The sequence below is a fragment of the Struthio camelus genome, chromosome 26, assembly GCF_040807025.1.
Source record: "Struthio camelus isolate bStrCam1 chromosome 26, bStrCam1.hap1, whole genome shotgun sequence".
NCBI lineage: Eukaryota > Metazoa > Chordata > Aves > Struthioniformes > Struthionidae > Struthio > Struthio camelus.
The window spans coordinates 2728200-2745638 of record NC_090967.1 but is presented as its reverse complement, the minus strand read 5'-3'; the positions used below and the strand labels follow the sequence as shown (position 1 = coordinate 2745638).

At 54.8% G+C, this 17439-nt stretch overlaps 1 protein-coding gene across 13 annotated transcripts in view; it reads left to right on the top strand.

The window, feature by feature from the left end:
• The window catches only part of TCF3 (transcription factor 3), an 81887-nt gene extending 67573 nt beyond the window's left edge, over positions 1 to 14314 (top strand). For 4 of the 13 annotated variants that reach the window (XM_068920278.1, XM_068920280.1, XM_068920279.1 and 1 more), the window contains exons 9-20: positions 516 to 618; positions 900 to 1039; positions 1341 to 1467; positions 2465 to 2523; positions 3224 to 3302; positions 4206 to 4279; positions 4804 to 5007; positions 6189 to 6312; positions 7128 to 7290; positions 8438 to 8676; positions 12657 to 12801; positions 13885 to 14314. In XM_068920278.1, the coding sequence (XP_068776379.1) occupies positions 516 to 618; positions 900 to 1039; positions 1341 to 1467; positions 2465 to 2523; positions 3224 to 3302; positions 4206 to 4279; positions 4804 to 5007; positions 6189 to 6312; positions 7128 to 7290; positions 8438 to 8676; positions 12657 to 12799 (1455 nt within the window). In that variant the 3' untranslated portion in view covers positions 12800 to 12801; positions 13885 to 14314. Of the gene's footprint in view, positions 1 to 515; positions 619 to 899; positions 1040 to 1340; positions 1468 to 2464; positions 2524 to 3223; positions 3303 to 4205; positions 4280 to 4803; positions 5008 to 6188; positions 6313 to 7127; positions 7291 to 8437; positions 8677 to 11876; positions 12104 to 12656; positions 12802 to 13884 lie in introns of all 13 variants that reach the window. The other 9 variants (XM_068920284.1, XM_068920282.1, XM_068920290.1 and 6 more) reach the window with 5 other exon arrangements.
• The last annotated feature ends 3125 nt before the right edge of the window (positions 14315 to 17439 follow it).

Below are 17439 nucleotides of genomic sequence, written 5' to 3'. Positions count from 1 at the left end.
AGAGCAGAGAGCTGAAACTTCTGCTGCTGCTGGCCTCTTCTGTAATACAGGGCCGCAGGAGAGCAAAGCTTTTACGAGAAGACAAGGTGAATATTTCTGCTTTAAATCCACTTCCCCCTGCGCCCGCCCTATTCAGAACCCAGCAAAGGCCAGCAAAGCCCCTTGCCCATCCCGACACGGAGGGTGTCTGCAGTGTCGGATGCCAAAATGGCAGCAGCCTCTTCTAAAGAGGAGCAGGGGCACTGCCAGGAGTGGCAGAAATAAGGTTGAAGGGCAGTGACCTCTGAGGATTTCCTCTTGGGTTTTGGCGTTTTGCTTTGTAGCCTTCACTTGGGCTGAACTCCTTCATTTTTAACTCCTTTGATGGGAGAGTTGGCTCCATCATCTGCTGTGATAAATAAAAGAGAAGCCAGCCAGGGCAGGTTACCCTCCAGCAGACCCGGACACATGGGTGGAAATGCCGGCGGTCGTTGGGTAGCCAAGCGCTCTTCTTCATCCTCTCTCCTGCCCTCCAGGTGTATCCATCCAACTCAGGTGACGACTACAGCAGGGATCCAGCTGGATATACTCCCTCAAAACCTCCCAGCACTGTGTATCCCGGAGCCTTCTATATGGCAGGTCAGGCTTTAACCACCCCGGCATTAATGAGGGACCTGGGGGCAGGAGCATGAGGTGTTTCCATGCTGGTGGAGGGATGAGGTCTCCTGCTGCAGCCTGGTACACATGAGACACAAAGCAGCTCCAAAGTGACTCCATGTGTGATGCTTGGCGTCAGCACAACGCGACTTACTGCATCCCTGGGCAGAGCTGCAACATCCCCGCATGGGCTGGCTTGTCCCTGCATGGGTTGTCCAACATGGGCCAACATCTGCCCCCCTCACCTCTCGCTTGCCTTCCAGATGGACTTCACAACTCACCAGACCTATGGAGTTCACCCAGTGCCATGAGCCAGTCGAGCTATGGTGCCATGTTAGGCAGTTCCTCCTCCCCTCTCCCACAGTCCAGTGGCTTCAACAGTTTACATCAGCACGAACGAATGGTAACGTGCTCCCATGCTTTTCTCCCATGGGGCTGCGCTGAAGCTGGGTTTGGGGCAGGCAGGGAGGTTAGGGGCTCTGCTCAGCCTGCTGGCAGCATCATACATCACAAGACAGCTTCTGTAAATGATCCATCATCTCTTAAAAGCCACAGCAGAGCCCTATTTTGCTGCTGATGTGCTGCTGCCCTCAGAAAGGCTGTGGGGCAGGCCAAGGTGGCCAACAGTTGGGGCCAGGTCCTGGCCTGGTTGCTGAAGCTCTGCAGCTTTTTGAAGGCCTCATGCTTCTCTCCCCTCCTGCTAGAACTACCAGATGCATTCAGGAGAAGTTAACGGCGGACTCCCCTCTGTGTCTGGCTTTTCCTCTGCTTCCACCCCGTATGGTGTCTCCAGCCATACGCCCCCAATCAGTGGGACGGACAGCATGATGGGTATGTACAGTCCACGGGTGAGTGGTGGGTCCCCAAGTGTGGCCCTCCTTGTGTTTCCAACCCTCTTGCTCCGTTACCATGCAGAGGCTAATCCAGGAAAGTCAAACTCTTCTGCAAAAGCCTAATGCACGAGGGTATGTCGTCTGCATCCTGTATACCTGTACATGTTTTATCCTTTTGTTTGTTGCACACAGGCCTGGAGTTACTCAATGTGGAAGAGACTTAGTGAGGTTATTGCCACTGAATAAGCTGGAGTAGAGGGCAGAGGGGTGGCTTGCAGCTTTCTAAGGAGTTTCCAAGGGTTTGCACCTCACCTGTCAGATCTGGAAAGAGACCAGGATCTGTGAAATCCTCTGGTGGAGGTGCCATGACTAAACGAGGGGTGGGAAGGAGCTACACCTGAGTGCAGGAAGGTGGCTGGTATGTGTGAAGCCATTCATCTAAATCAGGAAAGAAAGCATTCGTGCTGTATTCAAATGCCACGTTAAACCCCTGAGTGCTTTAATCTCTAACCCTGCTGAACCTGTTACAAAACCTGTTACTGAAATTAGCTTGTGTTCCCTGGGAAATGTGGACCCTGACCTTGATTTGGAGATGAACCTTTGTTTGGAGGAGCGGAAACAAGTTTGGGATTGTAAGGGCTTAAGGTGCCCTGTTAAAATGGGCCTTGCTGCAGTGGAGGCATTTAATCACCATCAAAGGCATGATGCCTCTGACCAGGCGTCTCATAAACATGTTCCTACAGCCCTGGGAAAGTCAGCGAAGTGCACGCACCCTCATCTGTGTTGCTCTGAGCAAGTCGGCGTGGGCAAAGGGAACACAGGAATCAGGCAGACCTTTCTGTTTGTTTATTTTTAAAGAAAAGCGGTAAGAATGAAAAACTTCAGGCTTAGAGCAAATGCCTAGTCACCAGAGAAGGTCTTGCACAAGGTACCTTATTGGACAGGGGTCTTAGTACCTGTGCCCGGGCAGTGACGGCTGTATCTTCTCTCGGCAGGGAACCGAGGAACCACGGCTGGGAGCTCGGGAGATGCGCTCGGGAAGGCACTAGCTTCAGTAAGAGTTTCTACAGATCCCCAAGCTGCTGCCTGTCCTGTCACAGGGACTCCCCAAGTTGGTCTTTCCCTGTATAATGGGGATCCTCTAGGCAGCTGGAAAGATGAACGCATGAGAAGTTTGGGTGAAACTGCAGGCCCCAGAAATGTAGCAGCCTCTGAGAGGGAGGCATGAGTTTCCCCTGTTTTTTATTTCCCCTCAGGGCTCTACATGCCGCCATCCCCTTTTGACAAGTCCCTTTTGACAGATGGGGAAAGTAAGGCACCGGGTGGTTAAAACAGCCATTGCAAACCCCTGCACGCAAGCTGGCTCTGCAGCTGCCCAGCCTAGTGCCTAGTTTGGTGCCTCGCTCAGTCCCGGCAGCGGGACTCGCAGGTCCAGGGTTTGCTACTTCCAGCTGGAGGGTGCTGAAGGGGTGCTCCAGCCGCAGGGATCGCAACAACAGGGGCAGAGAGGGGACCCAGTGTTAATGGGAAAGCTACTGGGCATGGAGGCAAGGGGGAACGCTCTCGGCGTGGTGTAGTGGGGATAAGCAGGCTCGGCCATTGTGCTGGCTGGGAAGTTGGCAGTGGTGCGGGCGGGAGAGGGATGTGCCAGTGGGGTCATCCTTGCTGCAGAGGATGAGGAGGGAGGCTGAGGCTTGGGAGATCCCGTTACAGGAGCGGGCGTTGCTGACCATGCCCCACTTCTCTTGCTCCAGATTTACTCCCCAGATCACTCTAGCAATAACTTCTCTTCAAACCCCTCTACACCGGTCGGCTCCCCTCAGGGGCTTGCAGGTAGGTGATCGCGTTGCTCTTTTATATGAAGACATTGGTAAGATTTCCTTTCAGGAACTTCATGACAGCGTACTTCCTAGATCAGCTCCAAACCCTCCTTGCCTTTGTTAAGGACTCCATGCAAGTCCGGCCCAGGTGGTAGCGACACCGCGTGATTGTGGAGTTAAAACATTGCTACCACCCCCTCAAACCTCTGCCTTCCCATCAAAGAAAACCCCTTTCCCTGAGCATCCGATTTTGATGCAACTTTGAAAGTTTGTCCCTAGTTTCTGTCTCCCATGGTAAGAGCCCAGTGTGAACTGGGAGGCGGCCAACTAGTTAAAAACCGTTTGCAGCACCCCACAGCCTGAGGAAAGCCCGTCTCTCTGCTCCCATCTGGCAGGAGAGGAGGTCCCATTTCTGCAGAGCTGATGTTGAAGCTCCTCGATGCAGAGAGTATGGAGCAATTTCCACCCTCCAGTCTGTAAAAATCAGAGCAGGAGCCCCACTGTGTGCTGCCCAGCATAGCTAGCGGGGAGTGGGGGCAAAAACCATGTCCGTGTGCGGCACAGCCAGCCCGTACAGCCTCATGTGTGGTGTGGCCAGGCCATGCAGCTCTGTGCATGGTGTGGCTGGCCCATGCATGTTGTAGCTGGCCCATACATGGTGTGGCTGGCCTGTGCAGCCCTGTGTACAGTGTGGTGGACTCACATGCAGTGTGGCCAGCCTGTGCATAGTGTGGGTGGCGTATGCAACCCCGTGCACAGTGTGGCCAGCCTGTGCGCAGCATGGCTGGTTCCTGCAGCCGTGTGCACGGTGTGGCCGGCCCATGCGGTGCAGCGCTTGCTCAGCTTCCAGCCCCACCTAGTGGCTGCTGCACCCATCCCGTGCACCTGGTCCTAACCTCTTGCCGTTTGTTTGCAGGCACATCCCAGTGGTCACGAGCGAGCGGACAGGGTGCCTTATCTCCCAGCTACGAAGGGAGCCTCCACACTTTAGTAAGTGTCACTGAAAGATCTCCCTGCTGACTTTCTTGGCCATCCATAACGCATCTGGTGGTAAATGGCCAAGTAAACACCTCTCTTCCCCAAAGATGGAGGACCTACAGGTTCAGATAGATGTTTAGTTGAAAGTGGTTAAGCAGCTTTGGCCATCTAATTCTCTGAGCCCAGAGCCTTGCTGGCAAAGATGCTATCTTGCACCCTTAGCCAATTTACAGCCTGTTTACACCATTGCAGATCTGGCCCTGCCTAACAGATTTTCCCTGGTTTCTGCCTCCCTTTTCAGAGCAGACTTGCTCATATAATCCCTGGCCGTGATCTTGCCTTTAAAGGATGGCTCTGGCTGGGTTGGGATGTTGTTTCTCCCCATCTCTGCTGCCTTGCAGTAGCCAAGTGTATGATTGCAGCCAGCAGCTCCTTAACGCAGGGAGCGTGCCAAGCCCTAGGTGAACCAGAGAGATGCTGCAATGGGCTGCTGGCTTCACTGACATTAACAGAGACCTGTTTCTCCTTCCTTCCAGCAAAACAAAATGGAAGACAGGTTGGATGAAGCCATCCACGTGCTGAGGAATCACGCCGTGGGCCAGACAGCTGCCATGCCGAGCAACCATGGGGACATGCACGGCCTGCTGGGGTCAGCACCTGCTCACAGTGCTGCCGTGGGCGGCCTGGGCCAGGCCTTTCCCACCTCAGTCATGCCTCTGGGAAACAGGCATCCGAGTCTGGTGAGTCCAGGAAAACACTGCCGCAGCTGGCTCATGGGGATGCCCGGATGCCAGGGCCCCATGTTGCAGGGAACTGGTGCACAGGCCAAAGGGGACTAGCCTGTCACCTTGAAACCCTGGTGGCCAGAGGGGCGTTTTGAGAGTAGCTTGATGTGGTGCAGCTTCAGGTTGGGTTGATTGGTGACAGATTTAAATGGATGACTTGCACTGATAGGCAGTTTGCCATGTTTGAGTCCATGGGATTAGATCCACACTGAGTAGCTCTCAGAGTATGAGACCTGTGTGTGGGTCCCTCATATCAGGGCTGTCACATCTTGTGGGGACAGAGGTGAAAAAAGCTTTCAATCTTTCCCTGTAATGTGGATGAATATCCCTCAAAACGGTTTCAAGCCATTCCCTGGGAGATGCAGAAAGGAGGAGAGGGACCCTGGGCACGGCAGTGCTGGGTGGCATCATGGGTGCAGACAGCTAGGTATCTCTAGGACTTCTGGAGCCCATTTGCCATGGGCTCCTCTGGGAGCACTGATGCCTAAGGGCTAGTTCAGGCTCAAGAAAACCAGATGCGCAAGTTTCCGAGCTTCCTGCACTCTGCTGCTAAGCCATGAATAATATGCGCATCCTCTGTTACAAACTGAGGAGTGCCCTCAACCCCAGCTGCAGAAACAGGAGGGTTTGGAGCAGGGCTGGATCTGTCCTGCCTGTCTCTGGCCAGTGTAGCAAGGCCTTGGTGTGCACATGGGCTCAGGAAGGCCACCCGACCTGCAGCCTCTATGCCCAGGCCCTTTGGAGGGGTGCCACATCCACACTGCTGGATGCCCCTGCTCTGGTGGCACTGATGGGGAGGTTGCCCTCCAAAGAAATCTCAGTCCGAATTGTTGGTGCTTGATAGAGACAGGGCAAGCAGCCCAGGCAGAGGGTCCTCTCCAGCGTGCCAGCCTTGCATCAGAGCAGGGAGAGGCTCTTCCATGGCAGGACAGCACTGATGGGTGCTGGAACAGGCTGGCTCCCTCCCACATGTCACACGCTCTGGTTGTGTGGCTGGCGGTGCGCGAGGAGCGCACATGACTGCGCCCCGGCATCATGTGCAGTGCTGAGCAGCTGCACTTGGTGCAAGCTGTGCCTGCGTGTGCTGGCCATGACGCTTCCATCCCTGAAAGCTTGCTCTGCTTGTTCTGCTGTAGGTGGGAGGAGGTCACCCTGAAGATGGGTTGTCCAGCAACTCCAGCATGCTCCACAACCATGTCACACTTCCATCACAGCCCAGTTCACTCCCTGACCTCAACAGGCAGCAAGACACATACAGTGGTAAGGCAGCTCTGCACATGTGCACGCTTGAGTCTCGCCCACTGCCAGGGTGATTCACACCCTGGGCTTTCTGCAAAGCAGAGGTCCAGGGGGCAGTTGGGGTGCTTCCCTGGGGCAGTTGGGGAGCTCCCCTGTGGCAAGCTGGAGGGCAGAATCCTATGCTGTACCTTTTCAGAGGTCCTTGACATGGCTTCTGGTTTGACCTGCATGTTTCTGTCCCTTCTGCCGGCTGTGGGGTGCAGAGTGCTCCTGGGCCCTTCTCTGCTGGGAGGGGAAGTTGGGCTCTGACTCTGGAGGACATCAGAGGTGGGGGGAAATGAACTGGCGAGGCAGAGCCAGCACCTGCAGTGATGCAGGATGAGTCTGTTCTCAACGTGGCACCTGTGGGCCGGACCCACGTACTCTGTGGCATGGCTGCTTTTAGCAAGGCATCTGGAGTCATCCAGAAGCACAGGGCTTCGTGCTGTCCTCAAGGCAGTGAGCCTAGATGAGTGAGTCACCTGTATGAAGGGATTTGGTCCCAGCTGAGTCAGCACCATCCCCTCTGCCCTGTGCCAGGCAGCGACCTCAGTGATGCTTTTGGGATGTCCCTGGCGTGATCCTTGCTGCAATGGCTCTCTTTGGGCTTGCAGATCCTGTAGCTTTCTCCAGCTGATGGGGACCAAACCCCAGCAGTGGCAGCCTCTGCACTGCAGCATCTAGGATGCCAGGGTCAGCAGGGCTGGAGATGTAGCAGGGCTCAAGGGACTTTCCTGCCCCATCCTGTGCGGGTTGGACCCCTCCAACCGCCGCATGCGGCTCTGTTTCCTTGGCAGGCTTGTCAGGGGGGCTGGGGCGAAGCAGCGTCTCCTCGGGAACCAGTGAAATAAAGAGGGAAGAGAAGGAGGATGAGGAGAACACCTCGGTGGCTGATAACTCAGAAGAGGAGAAGAAGGAGTTGAAACCTTCCCGGAACAGAACAAGGTGCTCTTTGAACAGGTCTCTCCCTTCACTTACTCTGTTACTGGTCTGGGGGAGTTGGGGCTGGGATCTAGCCAAGGCCACCCACCAGGTGCTGGGCTCAGCCCTGCTGACCTCCTCTGTGGCCTGTCTGGCGCGGACGGAGAGGGTGCCCATGGGACCTGGCAGGCAGTGGCCCGTTGTGCTGCTGCGTGGACCTGACAGCCCCTGTGCACCGCAGCAGCACCTTTTCCTTCCTGCTGCAGAGGCAGCACAGCTCGGGCTCCCTCTGCTTCCCCATTACCGGGCGCTTTGGGACACGCTGTGCAGGGGAAGAGTGAAGGGTACCTGCCGTCCCTCCCTGCTGGTCCCGTCCCTATGTCCACAGGGTTTCTTAGTGCTTAGAAAGCAGATGGTTCAAGTGTTGTCCTAGCAAGCTGCACCCACCTGCTCGGTCACTCGGGGCATTGCTTGCAGCCTGGCTCTGCCACACTCTGAAAGGACCCAGCACTCAGCTCCACACTGCCTGCCCTTGGATAGACACAGGGAAGGTTTCAGCTTCCTCCCTGCTTTGAATTGTCTCTGCTATCTGCTTCGGGACTCCTGTATCCTCTGTCACATCCAGCCAGATATGTGGCAGCGGATCAGGTAGAGTCCTTCCAGCACACGAGCTTGTCTGCAACCTCACCAGCACGTCAGAGACCTCTCCAGGGGCGATGCCTGTGATGCCAGAGAGCAGCCAGGTCCTGCCCTGGTGGCAGAGGGCTTTGTCTTCCTGAAACAATAGCTTGTGACAGTGTTTGCCAGCCCTTTGCTCTCTCCCACACCTTCTCCCAGCCACCATGGGATCTCCTGAGGACAAGCTCAGGCCGTATTCATGTTTTTGTGGTTTCTTTGTTTGTTCTTTAAAAAAGAAATAATGAGCAAGAAGAAGAAGAGTCTAAATTGCTTCTCTCCAAAGTCACTGCATGTCCCTGTGTGTGAGCACAGGGCACCGGGATGCAGTGTGCTGGGGCCAGCAGGGCCTCGTGGGGGGGAGCGTGGGGCACAGCGCCCTGGCTCGGCGAGGCCGTTCCCATGGCTCGGTGTGTCGGTGCCTGAACATGTGTTTCTTTGCTGTGAGTTGACCAGTGCTGAGAGTGCACGCGAGGAATGTCCCTGTCTCGTTCTTATTTTAAACCATTAGTCAAGATGAGGATGAGGAGGACGATCTTCTTCCCCCAGAGCAAAAAGCCGAGAGAGAGAGAGAAAGGAGGGTCGCCAATAATGCCCGTGAGCGCCTGCGGGTCCGTGACATCAACGAGGCCTTTAAAGAGCTCGGACGCATGTGCCAACTCCACCTAAACAGCGAAAAACCGCAGACCAAACTGCTAATCCTACACCAGGCCGTATCAGTCATACTGAACCTGGAGCAACAAGTTAGAGGTCAGTGAGGGTCCCGGAGTGGTGATATTTTACGTATCTGGTCGGCACGGGGCTGTCTGTCTGTCTGTCTCCTGTGACATGTGCTGTGGTGCCTCACACTGTCTCTCTGCCCTGCGGCCTTGGAGTCCCAAGGCCGTTCATGTCCTTTTTTATTTTCTTCTTTTTTTCTTTTTTTTTCTTTTTTGCATTCCTGCCGTTCTCTTTTGTTTCCCCCTGCTATCGCGTGCGCTGCATGGCAATCCCTGAAGAGGGACCTGCGCTCCCGAGCCTTTCCCCAGGACTCTTTAGCGTGGAGGCTGCTCTAGCTTTCATGCAGCCCAGTGTTTTGCTTGGCCGTTTGGCCAGTGAAAAAAGCCATCTCATAGGGGGGGACTCAGATCCGATATCTCTCCGAGGGCTGCTCTCTCGGCAAGGCAGCCTGTGCCCATCTCTCCCCACGGCAGTAGCAGCAGTGAAAGTTGCCCCCTTCCTGCATGTGTGCCTGCTCAGCGCGGGGCGTCTGCTCTCCCCCTGCCTCCACATCACCTCAGGGGGTTTGCAGGGTGGCTGGCAAACCAGTGTGGATTGCTGGAGCTGTGCAAGACTGCCCAGCAGCGGGATGGAAACACTGAAATTGGAGAGTTGGGCAGGCCTCGCCAGTCTCCAACGAAACCTGGGAGCGCCACATGTCCCTAGCAGGGCTCCGGACCGTGGACCAGAGTGGGTTGGCTCTCCCCCCTCGCCAGGGCAGGCTCGCTCCCCTCCTATGTGTGTGTGAACCTGTCTCGTCTGCTGTGCGCTTCCCCCAGCTGAGTGCATCTCGGATGCCCGTGGCCCAGTTGGAGGGGAAGCAGAGGGCTTTGCTTCCCGCTCTGAGCCACGGAGGATTTTGCTGCTTCGTTTCTGTAACCCGCAGTGCATGCTCCCGCCTCACCCGCGGCCCCAGCTCGGCAGGGCTGTCTGGGGCAGGTTAACCCCCTTTCTCTCTGCAGAGGCTGTTGTAACACGAATCCGTGGTTTGTGCCTGGCTGTGCTCCTCTCTGCTGGCCTCTGCTGTTGCATTGATGTTGGAGTCCTTTGTGCCTCTCTTCAGTTTGTAATTTTTTGCCTTTCATAACATGTATATTTTTCCTGTCTCTTTTTAAATTTCCCCTTCCTTTTATTTTTTATTTTAAATTTTTATTTTTTGGTTCTGTTCTTTCTGATCTCCTACAGACAGTCCCCAGCCATGACCTCTCGGTGGTCCCACTCTCTACCTTGTACTTGCTGCTTGCTCATCAAGACAGGAGCCAAAGGGTGGCGGGAGGGCAGGGGCTAGACAGAGTTGGCACCGTGTTCACTTTGGTCTCCCACGCTTGTCCCTTTTTAAACCCTTCCTGGCTGCAGCCAGGGCACCAAGCTGAGCCCCATGTGCTGCTGCCAATAGATGTTAGCGCAGAGAGCTAGGATGTCACTCTTCCAACGTCTTTGGTCTTCAACCACTTTGCAGGAGAGAAGCAACCCGAGGGGGTGCCCTTGGCTCCCTCCCATGCAGCTGTGCTGTGGATCAGGGCCATCGGCATGCTGAGCCAGGCTCCTGATCGCCATCAGGCAGCTAACGAGGTACAAAGGGAAAGGAGCAGCTTAGAGGGAGGGCAGTGTTGCAAGGGGGACAGGCAGGCACCTCAGTGCCCCATTTTAGTGGGGTGCAAAGCAGCCGAGGCACCACATGCCTTGTAACTCTGGGGACCCAGCTTTGCTATGCACACCTGGTCACCTCCAGTAGTGCTCACTTACACTGGGGAGCTGGCTCCGTCCTGCCAGGCTGGAGCAGGAAAGGCACTGTTGGAGCCAGGGGATCCAGCAGCTGGGAATTGTGGTGGAACAGACAGCAGGAATGAGCCGGGTTCTTGCCCAGGAGAGAGCATGAGTGGGTTCGGGGTGTCGGGAAGGCTGGCGGTGTCTCCTCTTGCCGGCCCCGGCTCTTCTGGCTGGGGTGTCCCCAGAGCACTGCAGAGAGGGTTGTAGTGCAGTGCTGAGGCATGCGGAACAGCAAGGAGGGGACGCAGGCAGGGACGAGGCAGCAAGGAGAGGATTCAGGCAGGGACCGTGCATAACCCTCCAGCCCATGCAGACTCGCCTGGGGAGCCCTTGCTTCCCCTCTGTGTGGTTGGGCACTGACTGGAGGCCCTTCCAACCCCAGGAAAGCTTCGCTTCTGCGGCTCCTCTTGGGTGAAGGCTTAACCTGCGCGGTTCCCCTGGAGCCACAAGCTGAGGTCTGTCCTAGCATGAGGTCTCATCCGAGGACCCTCCTCAGATAGGGCTCTTTCCTAGGAGAATTTTTGCTCTGGGGGAGAAGGTCGTCTGTGCAGTAAATTGGGGGTGTGGAAGGGACGGGCTGCAGGCTAAGCTATGGTTTAAGATGCTGCCAGCACAGCTCTGCCTTCCCCCCTCCTGCCAATTTTGAGCACCCAGGGGATGCCAACAGTGGTGGAGGCCATGCACAGCCCAGGCGCAGGGTCCCCGAGCTCCCGACCATGCCTGGAAGAGAAACTCGCGCCCTTCCAAGCTGATTTTTTTTTTGGCTCAATTGAAAGTCCTGGATTGAGTTTCTGCTTCCGGGACTGACTCCTAGCAGCAGCCAGGGGCACTTGGCTCCCGGCTGTGGTGCTAATTCCCCACCCATAAGAGGGTGTTGGGCAAGGCTACCTTGCACTGCTGGGGTAGGACTGGGTGAAATGTTTTCCTTGGGACGATTTTGCTGCAGATTGGATTTTTGAATAAAACCTTCTGAAGAGGTGGTGGCTTTCTGCCAAAAATAAAAAGTCTTTCTGTGGGGGGAAAAACCCAACATTCTTGGCTGAGCACCTCCAAACTTCTGGGTTTCGGCTGAAAATGCAGGCGACATTTTTGCGTGGGCAAGAACCTCTCGATCCGGGGCGGGCCAGGACCTATGCCCACTTCAGTTGGTGGCACTGCAGGCACCCTCGGGGCCCCGCGCACAGAGTGTGGCCCTGTGCTGGCAGCACCTTAACATGACTCGCGGCGGTGCCAAGCAGCCCGAGTAGGCAGGGCCGCTCCAGAAAGCGGGCCGTGCCACTGATCCCATGACAATTGGTTTTGCAAAGTGAGGCCGCTTGAGCCATTTCCAGTGGACACCAGAAGCACTACCAGCACGGCAACTAATGGCCCCCCTCTTGGTCCCACCCCCCTGACTAATCCCTGTGGTGCTATGAACCCAGCAGTACAGACGAGGCCTTGTCACTGGAGGACAAAGATCTGAGGGACCGGGAGAGGAGAATGGCCAATAACGCCAGGGAAAGGGTGCGTGTGCGGGACATTAACGAGGCCTTTAAAGAACTGGGACGCATGTGTCAGATGCACTTAAAAACGGACAAAGCACAGACCAAACTGATCATCCTACAGCAAGCGGTGCAGGTCATTCTGGGCCTGGAGCAGCAAGTACGAGGTATGGTAACAGCTGGCAGGAGCCTTTCGGGGCCTTTCTCTCCCCTCCCAAGATCTCTGCGGGCGCGTGCATCTCTGTTGTAACTCCAGCTTTTGTCGCAAGGTTGTGTGTTTGCATTGCCGGCGGAGCGCGCGTTAGGCTGAGCTTTCCAAAGCCACTGGGTGGATTTGAACCCTCTCCGTCCCTTTCCTGTGGGGCTTAATGGAAATTTTGGCACCTGCGTCCCATTAAGCAGCTTTGGAAAACTCAGTCCTCAACTCCAAGAGCTGGCTTGAGGCAGTTGGGGTTTTCTTTAAGCAAGCACATGTGTAAATTGGCATGGTGTTTCAGCTGGGCATGGGGGTTCACTCTAGCAGGGGTCCAGCAAAGTTACTGCAGCCACTGCAAGGAGCAGCAGGCAAAGAGCAGCTTGCACTGAGGTTGTTTCCTCGCATGGTACTGTGTGTCTGTCCTGGGACTGTCCTCGCTCTCTCTTTCGGATGCTGCTGCTGTGTGTGAGGCTATTGCACAAACTGAGGTTCCCTCCCTCCCTCCCTTGCTGTTTTTGGCATAGAGCGCAATCTGAACCCTAAAGCAGCCTGCTTGAAGCGTCGGGAAGAGGAGAAAGTGTCTGGAGTAGTAGGAGATCCCCAGATGACACTTTCAGCTTCACATCCTGGTCTAGGAGATGGTCACAACCCTGTCGGACACATGTAAAGGTACCATCCTCTGCGTCATGATTCCAGTGCCCTCCTGCATGCCCAACTCGCTGAGCTGGAAGGAGCAGCGTGATTCTGCCTTCGCAGCTCAGCTTTCCTTATTCAGCAGCAACTCGACTGACTGCACTCAGCACAGTTGTGGCTGTCAGAGCCCTTAGTGTTTCTAGGCAGGGTGGGTATCAGCATGAGTGGACATTAATCTTCCTTAACTTAATCTTTATTAAATGACGCACTCATGCATTTCATTTGCCTGTCAACCATCGGCTGAGCTATTTTGTCCCCGACTCTCTCTTCCCCCCACTGGGAACAGCAAGGACTGAGCTTAGCTCTGTTGGGCATCCCCAGGCAAACTGGCTTTTGGGCAGGCAAAGCGTCCACAGCCGAGAACATGTAGAGCGTCCGCCCTGCAGGAGACAATGCAGCACCGTAGTTGGGATAGAGGGTTTCAGTCATCTCCCCACCTGGGGCGAGGTTGGCTCAGCTCCACACATCTCCAGCCCTCCCCAGCTGGCTCCTGGAAACCAAGGACTCCCTCGCCTGGTGGCCCCTGCCCTACAGGAGGGAAGGGGGCAGGTCCCAGAAACACCACAAAAAGATGCGGAAGGTGAAATTCCCCCTAGGGCTGTGGCAGACACAGGCTCTTCCGGGCTGGCCCCATTGGGAAAAAGCCCTCAAGTTTGCCCTGGGTATAGCCGAGGCCATTTGGCCCGTCCGCCACCAGGGATGTCAGTGTCGGCCTGGCCACGGGGAGGATTGGTGACCAGATCCAGGACGGCTGGGCTGGGGCTAACCCCGTCCCCAGCCTCTGGTGCATGGAGAGGCCGTTGTCCGCCCCACGGCAGCCCGCTGTCCCCTGCTCCAGTGGGTGTGAGGTCCTGCTGGGCCAAAAAGCAAAGCCCGGCGTCTAAGCAGAATAAGATGGCTCGTGTCTCCGGCTCTCCTGCATGTATCTGTGACATCCTTGGGCCCGACTTCTCCCATGGCAATGAGACTGCAAGCACGTGGTTCGCGTACGGAGCGGAATTTCATTCTCATTTGGGTTTCTCTTGTTTTTATGCTTGCGTGTGTTCGTTTCCTTTGCAGGTCTTTTTGTTCCTCTGGATACAGAGGTCTATAGGAAGAAAACCCTCGGTGTGACCTGCGACCTTCTCAAACCATAAACTTTAGTACTGCTAATACTGACACATGGATCCTGGCATGATGTAAGGGGTGGAAAAAACACTTTGTCAAAAACAAAACAAAAACAAAAAAATTGCCTTAAGTATAAAGTGCGGAACAGTCAATACATATCACTCAGTTAGGAGGGGGTGGCGTGTTCTCTTGGCTTGTTCACGAGCAGCCAGCAGCAAAATTGTGCCTAAGCTTAATATTTCTTTTTTAAAAAAAAGAACATTAGTTATGAGATTTTTTATGTAGAACAAATAGCAATGCCTTTTGGTTTTTTTAGCTTCTTTTGCATATGTTTTGTAAGCAACGAAAAGAATTTTTTTTGTATAAAAAAAATGTCTTGTACCCCCCGCTTTTCTGCTGCTGTTTCTATAGTTAACGTTGCATCTTTAGGATCAACCAGAATATTAAAATTGTATTAAGAGAGAGACTGGATATAAAGAGAGGAATTCTCAGATTCGGCTCTGAAAGCCACTAAAAGCGAATGTAGCCACAGCGAGGGGATATTTTTCCTTGCCTGGCTTGTACCTTCCATTATAAAAAAAAAAAAAACCTCACTCGTGCTGAATTCACCATCTCTTTGCTTTGGCCACTTCTGATTTTGGAAAAGGAAGTTAAACAACAAAGCAAGTTAGAGCAGCATCCCTGAGTGGTGCTCTGGCTCCTCCCGGGCCATAACCGAGGTCCATCGAAGGTCTCTGCAAGTAACTCCTGGAGGATCCCGGAGGCTGGGGTCCTCTGCAGGAGATGAGGCAAAACGCAGCCGTCTCCGCAGTGTCGTGGCGGGGCTGAACGTGGGGAGGACGAGCCGCTGGGAGAGAGCAGGCCTGGAGAGCAGAAGAGAAACGAGGGACTTGGGGCACTTTTGAGGTAAGCAAAGAAGCAACGCAGATGCAAGAGAAAACGCAAGTGGGAGCAAAACGCCTCTTGCCCACGTGTCTGAGCAAATATCCATGGTCAGAGGCACTTCCGGGGCAGAGAGAGCTGAACAAAGATGACTGAACAAAGCTGGAGGGATGGAGAAGAGGCAGCTGCAGCAAAGGCAGCAGCGGGAGACCAAGCCCGGCAACCTTGGAGCAGACAGACCCGCCGACGCTGGCTGCAGGCAGCGAGCGAAGAGCCCTGACCCAAGGTGACAGGATGGGGAGCAGCAGGGCTGGCCAGCTCGTGTGCACGCTGCCTCCCAGCCCCGATGAGCTGCAGCCAGCATTTGCAGCTGCAATCCCTCCGTCTCCATGTGGCTTCTCCCTGCTGGTGCCTGGCGTTTGGAAGTGGCGAGTCGGAAACACTGCGGGAGAGGGTTTGTTTTACACTTCAACTTGACCTGCTCTTGCATCTCCAAAGTGTTCTCGGAGGCAACCTCAGCATGCTACCCTTCCTCCTGTGCTGCCATGGGGATGCCAGGGGGACATAGCCACCAGCACCTGCACGTGAACTCCTCTCTCTGTGTCGGAAAGGGAGGAGAGCAGGCAAGTGCCCTTTCTCAGCGAGATGCTCCCGGCAGCCCTGGAAGCTAAGTGCGGCCAATATTCCCAACTCTCTGAGGGCTTCCCAGTGTCGCTCCAGACAGCTCCCGTTTGCTCAGCTGGCCGAGGACCCGGGCCTGCCTTCTTGGGAGGAAGACCCCCGCCAGCAGCCTGCAGATGCGCAGAGCTAACAAAGCAGCGCTTAGTGGGGTGGCAGCTGCCGCGGGCAGGTAGTGCCAAGCTGAGGAGGCCGTTCTGCAGTTCGCACTGGGAAAGTGTCTGCCGTGATTTTATTTTTGGTTTCTTCCTTCTCCCTCCCCTTCTCCAAAACGGCTTCCAAAATGTTTTGCGCCCAGCCTTGCCTAGCTCTGCCTGCAGCTGGGCTTGGCTCCTGGGAGGGGGATTGAAACCCCATCTTGGTAGTGACTGTCATGCTCTCGGAGCAGGGCCTGTGGCTGCCTGGCTCTGCTGCTGTGCTGGTGGGGGCTCATGGGACCACTGTGTGCTGGGGCTGGCCTGGAGGGGACATCGAGCGAGACAGGGACTACTATACACTCGGGAGCCCCAGCAGCAGGGACTGGCTCTCTCCTCTTTGCTTCTCTGGCCTGTGCTCTTGTGAAAGCTGTGTATTTTGCTAGTGCTTCAGCCCAGGGAAGGGACTGGCGAACAGGATTAGGTCCCTCTGCCTTTCCTAGCACCCATAGGCTTTGGTGTAACCTCCTGGTGCTCCTCTTCGCTCGTAGCTATGCTTCATGCTCTAGCAAAGCTTGCTGGAAAAGTTCAGGAGCTGGTTACGAGCGCTGGACCGAGACAGGAGAGCCTCTCCCTGCTGCCCCTGGACTCCATGAGGTCCGACTGTAGTTCTGGAGGTGTTGGGTGCTCCTGCCTTTTTCTGCCTGCAACCCACTGCTCCAACCATCGCATTTGTGCACGTGAGACCTGACAGCCCAGCTTGTTTCCCGGGAAAGGTCACTGTGGTCCCTGCAGTTCTGCAACATGATTTCTGCTCGCCTGTGTCAACAGACGTTTCAGCCTAATTAACTCATCGGGTTATGACACTCTTTCCTCCCCTGGGTTCTTCCACCTACTTAAGCATCGGACAGCGTTAGACGGATGAGGTTTACAGCTGTGTATGACAGCCTTGCCCTAGTAGAGCAGCTGCCTTGTAGCAAAAGCCAGGTCTTCCTGGAGTGTCCTGCTTGGGTTACCTTCCATTTTGGCCACTCGAGCAAGTTCAGTTTGGGATGATAAAACATGCAGGGATGGGGCAGTGCCCTTCTGTAGCCTGCAAGCCAGGTCCAGGCCTGCAAACAATCCTGATTTGGGCTCTAGGCTAGGAAAAGAGGAGCTGTTTGCTGCCTTATGCAATCTAAAAGAGGTTGCTTTATCCAGCAAGCATTCCTGCACCATCGGCAGGGTTATGCTGGGGCCAGGATGGCTTTTGCTGTTCTGTGCTTTCCTCTGCCCCCGGCCCATGTTCTCCTCTCAGGAGGGCCAGGGAAGGATGCAGCAATGTCCCAAACTTGGCAAGCTTGAAACCATACAAAAAGGTTAAAAAGTGCTTCCCTACCACTTTGATTCTGCAACAAGAATTTGAAGAGGCGGTCAAGTTCAGATGGATTTAAAGAAAAGATATTGTAGTCAAGAAAAATCCTATGAAAATCCAGAAACTGCCAGCAAAATTGAAAATTTGAGGAGATTTATGATTTGATCAAAATTTTGTTGAACTCCTTCATGCCCTCTCAATGCTGGCTGATACTTTGCATGTAGGCAAAGTACGAGGACTCCTGATAAGGCCTTTCCCATCATTCCTAAACTGCCAGGTGTTGTAGCGGAGATGGTATTTTTCAGCTGTATTTAGGTGATTTAGATGTTGTTTTCCTGGTAACAGCGAAAGCGGCTAAGTTCCTTGGCGAAGTGTGAAATCTCATCCAATGTATCTGGGCAGCCGTTGAGTATAACACTGGATGAAAGTCTGGCAATCAGTCCTTGAGCATAAACCCTT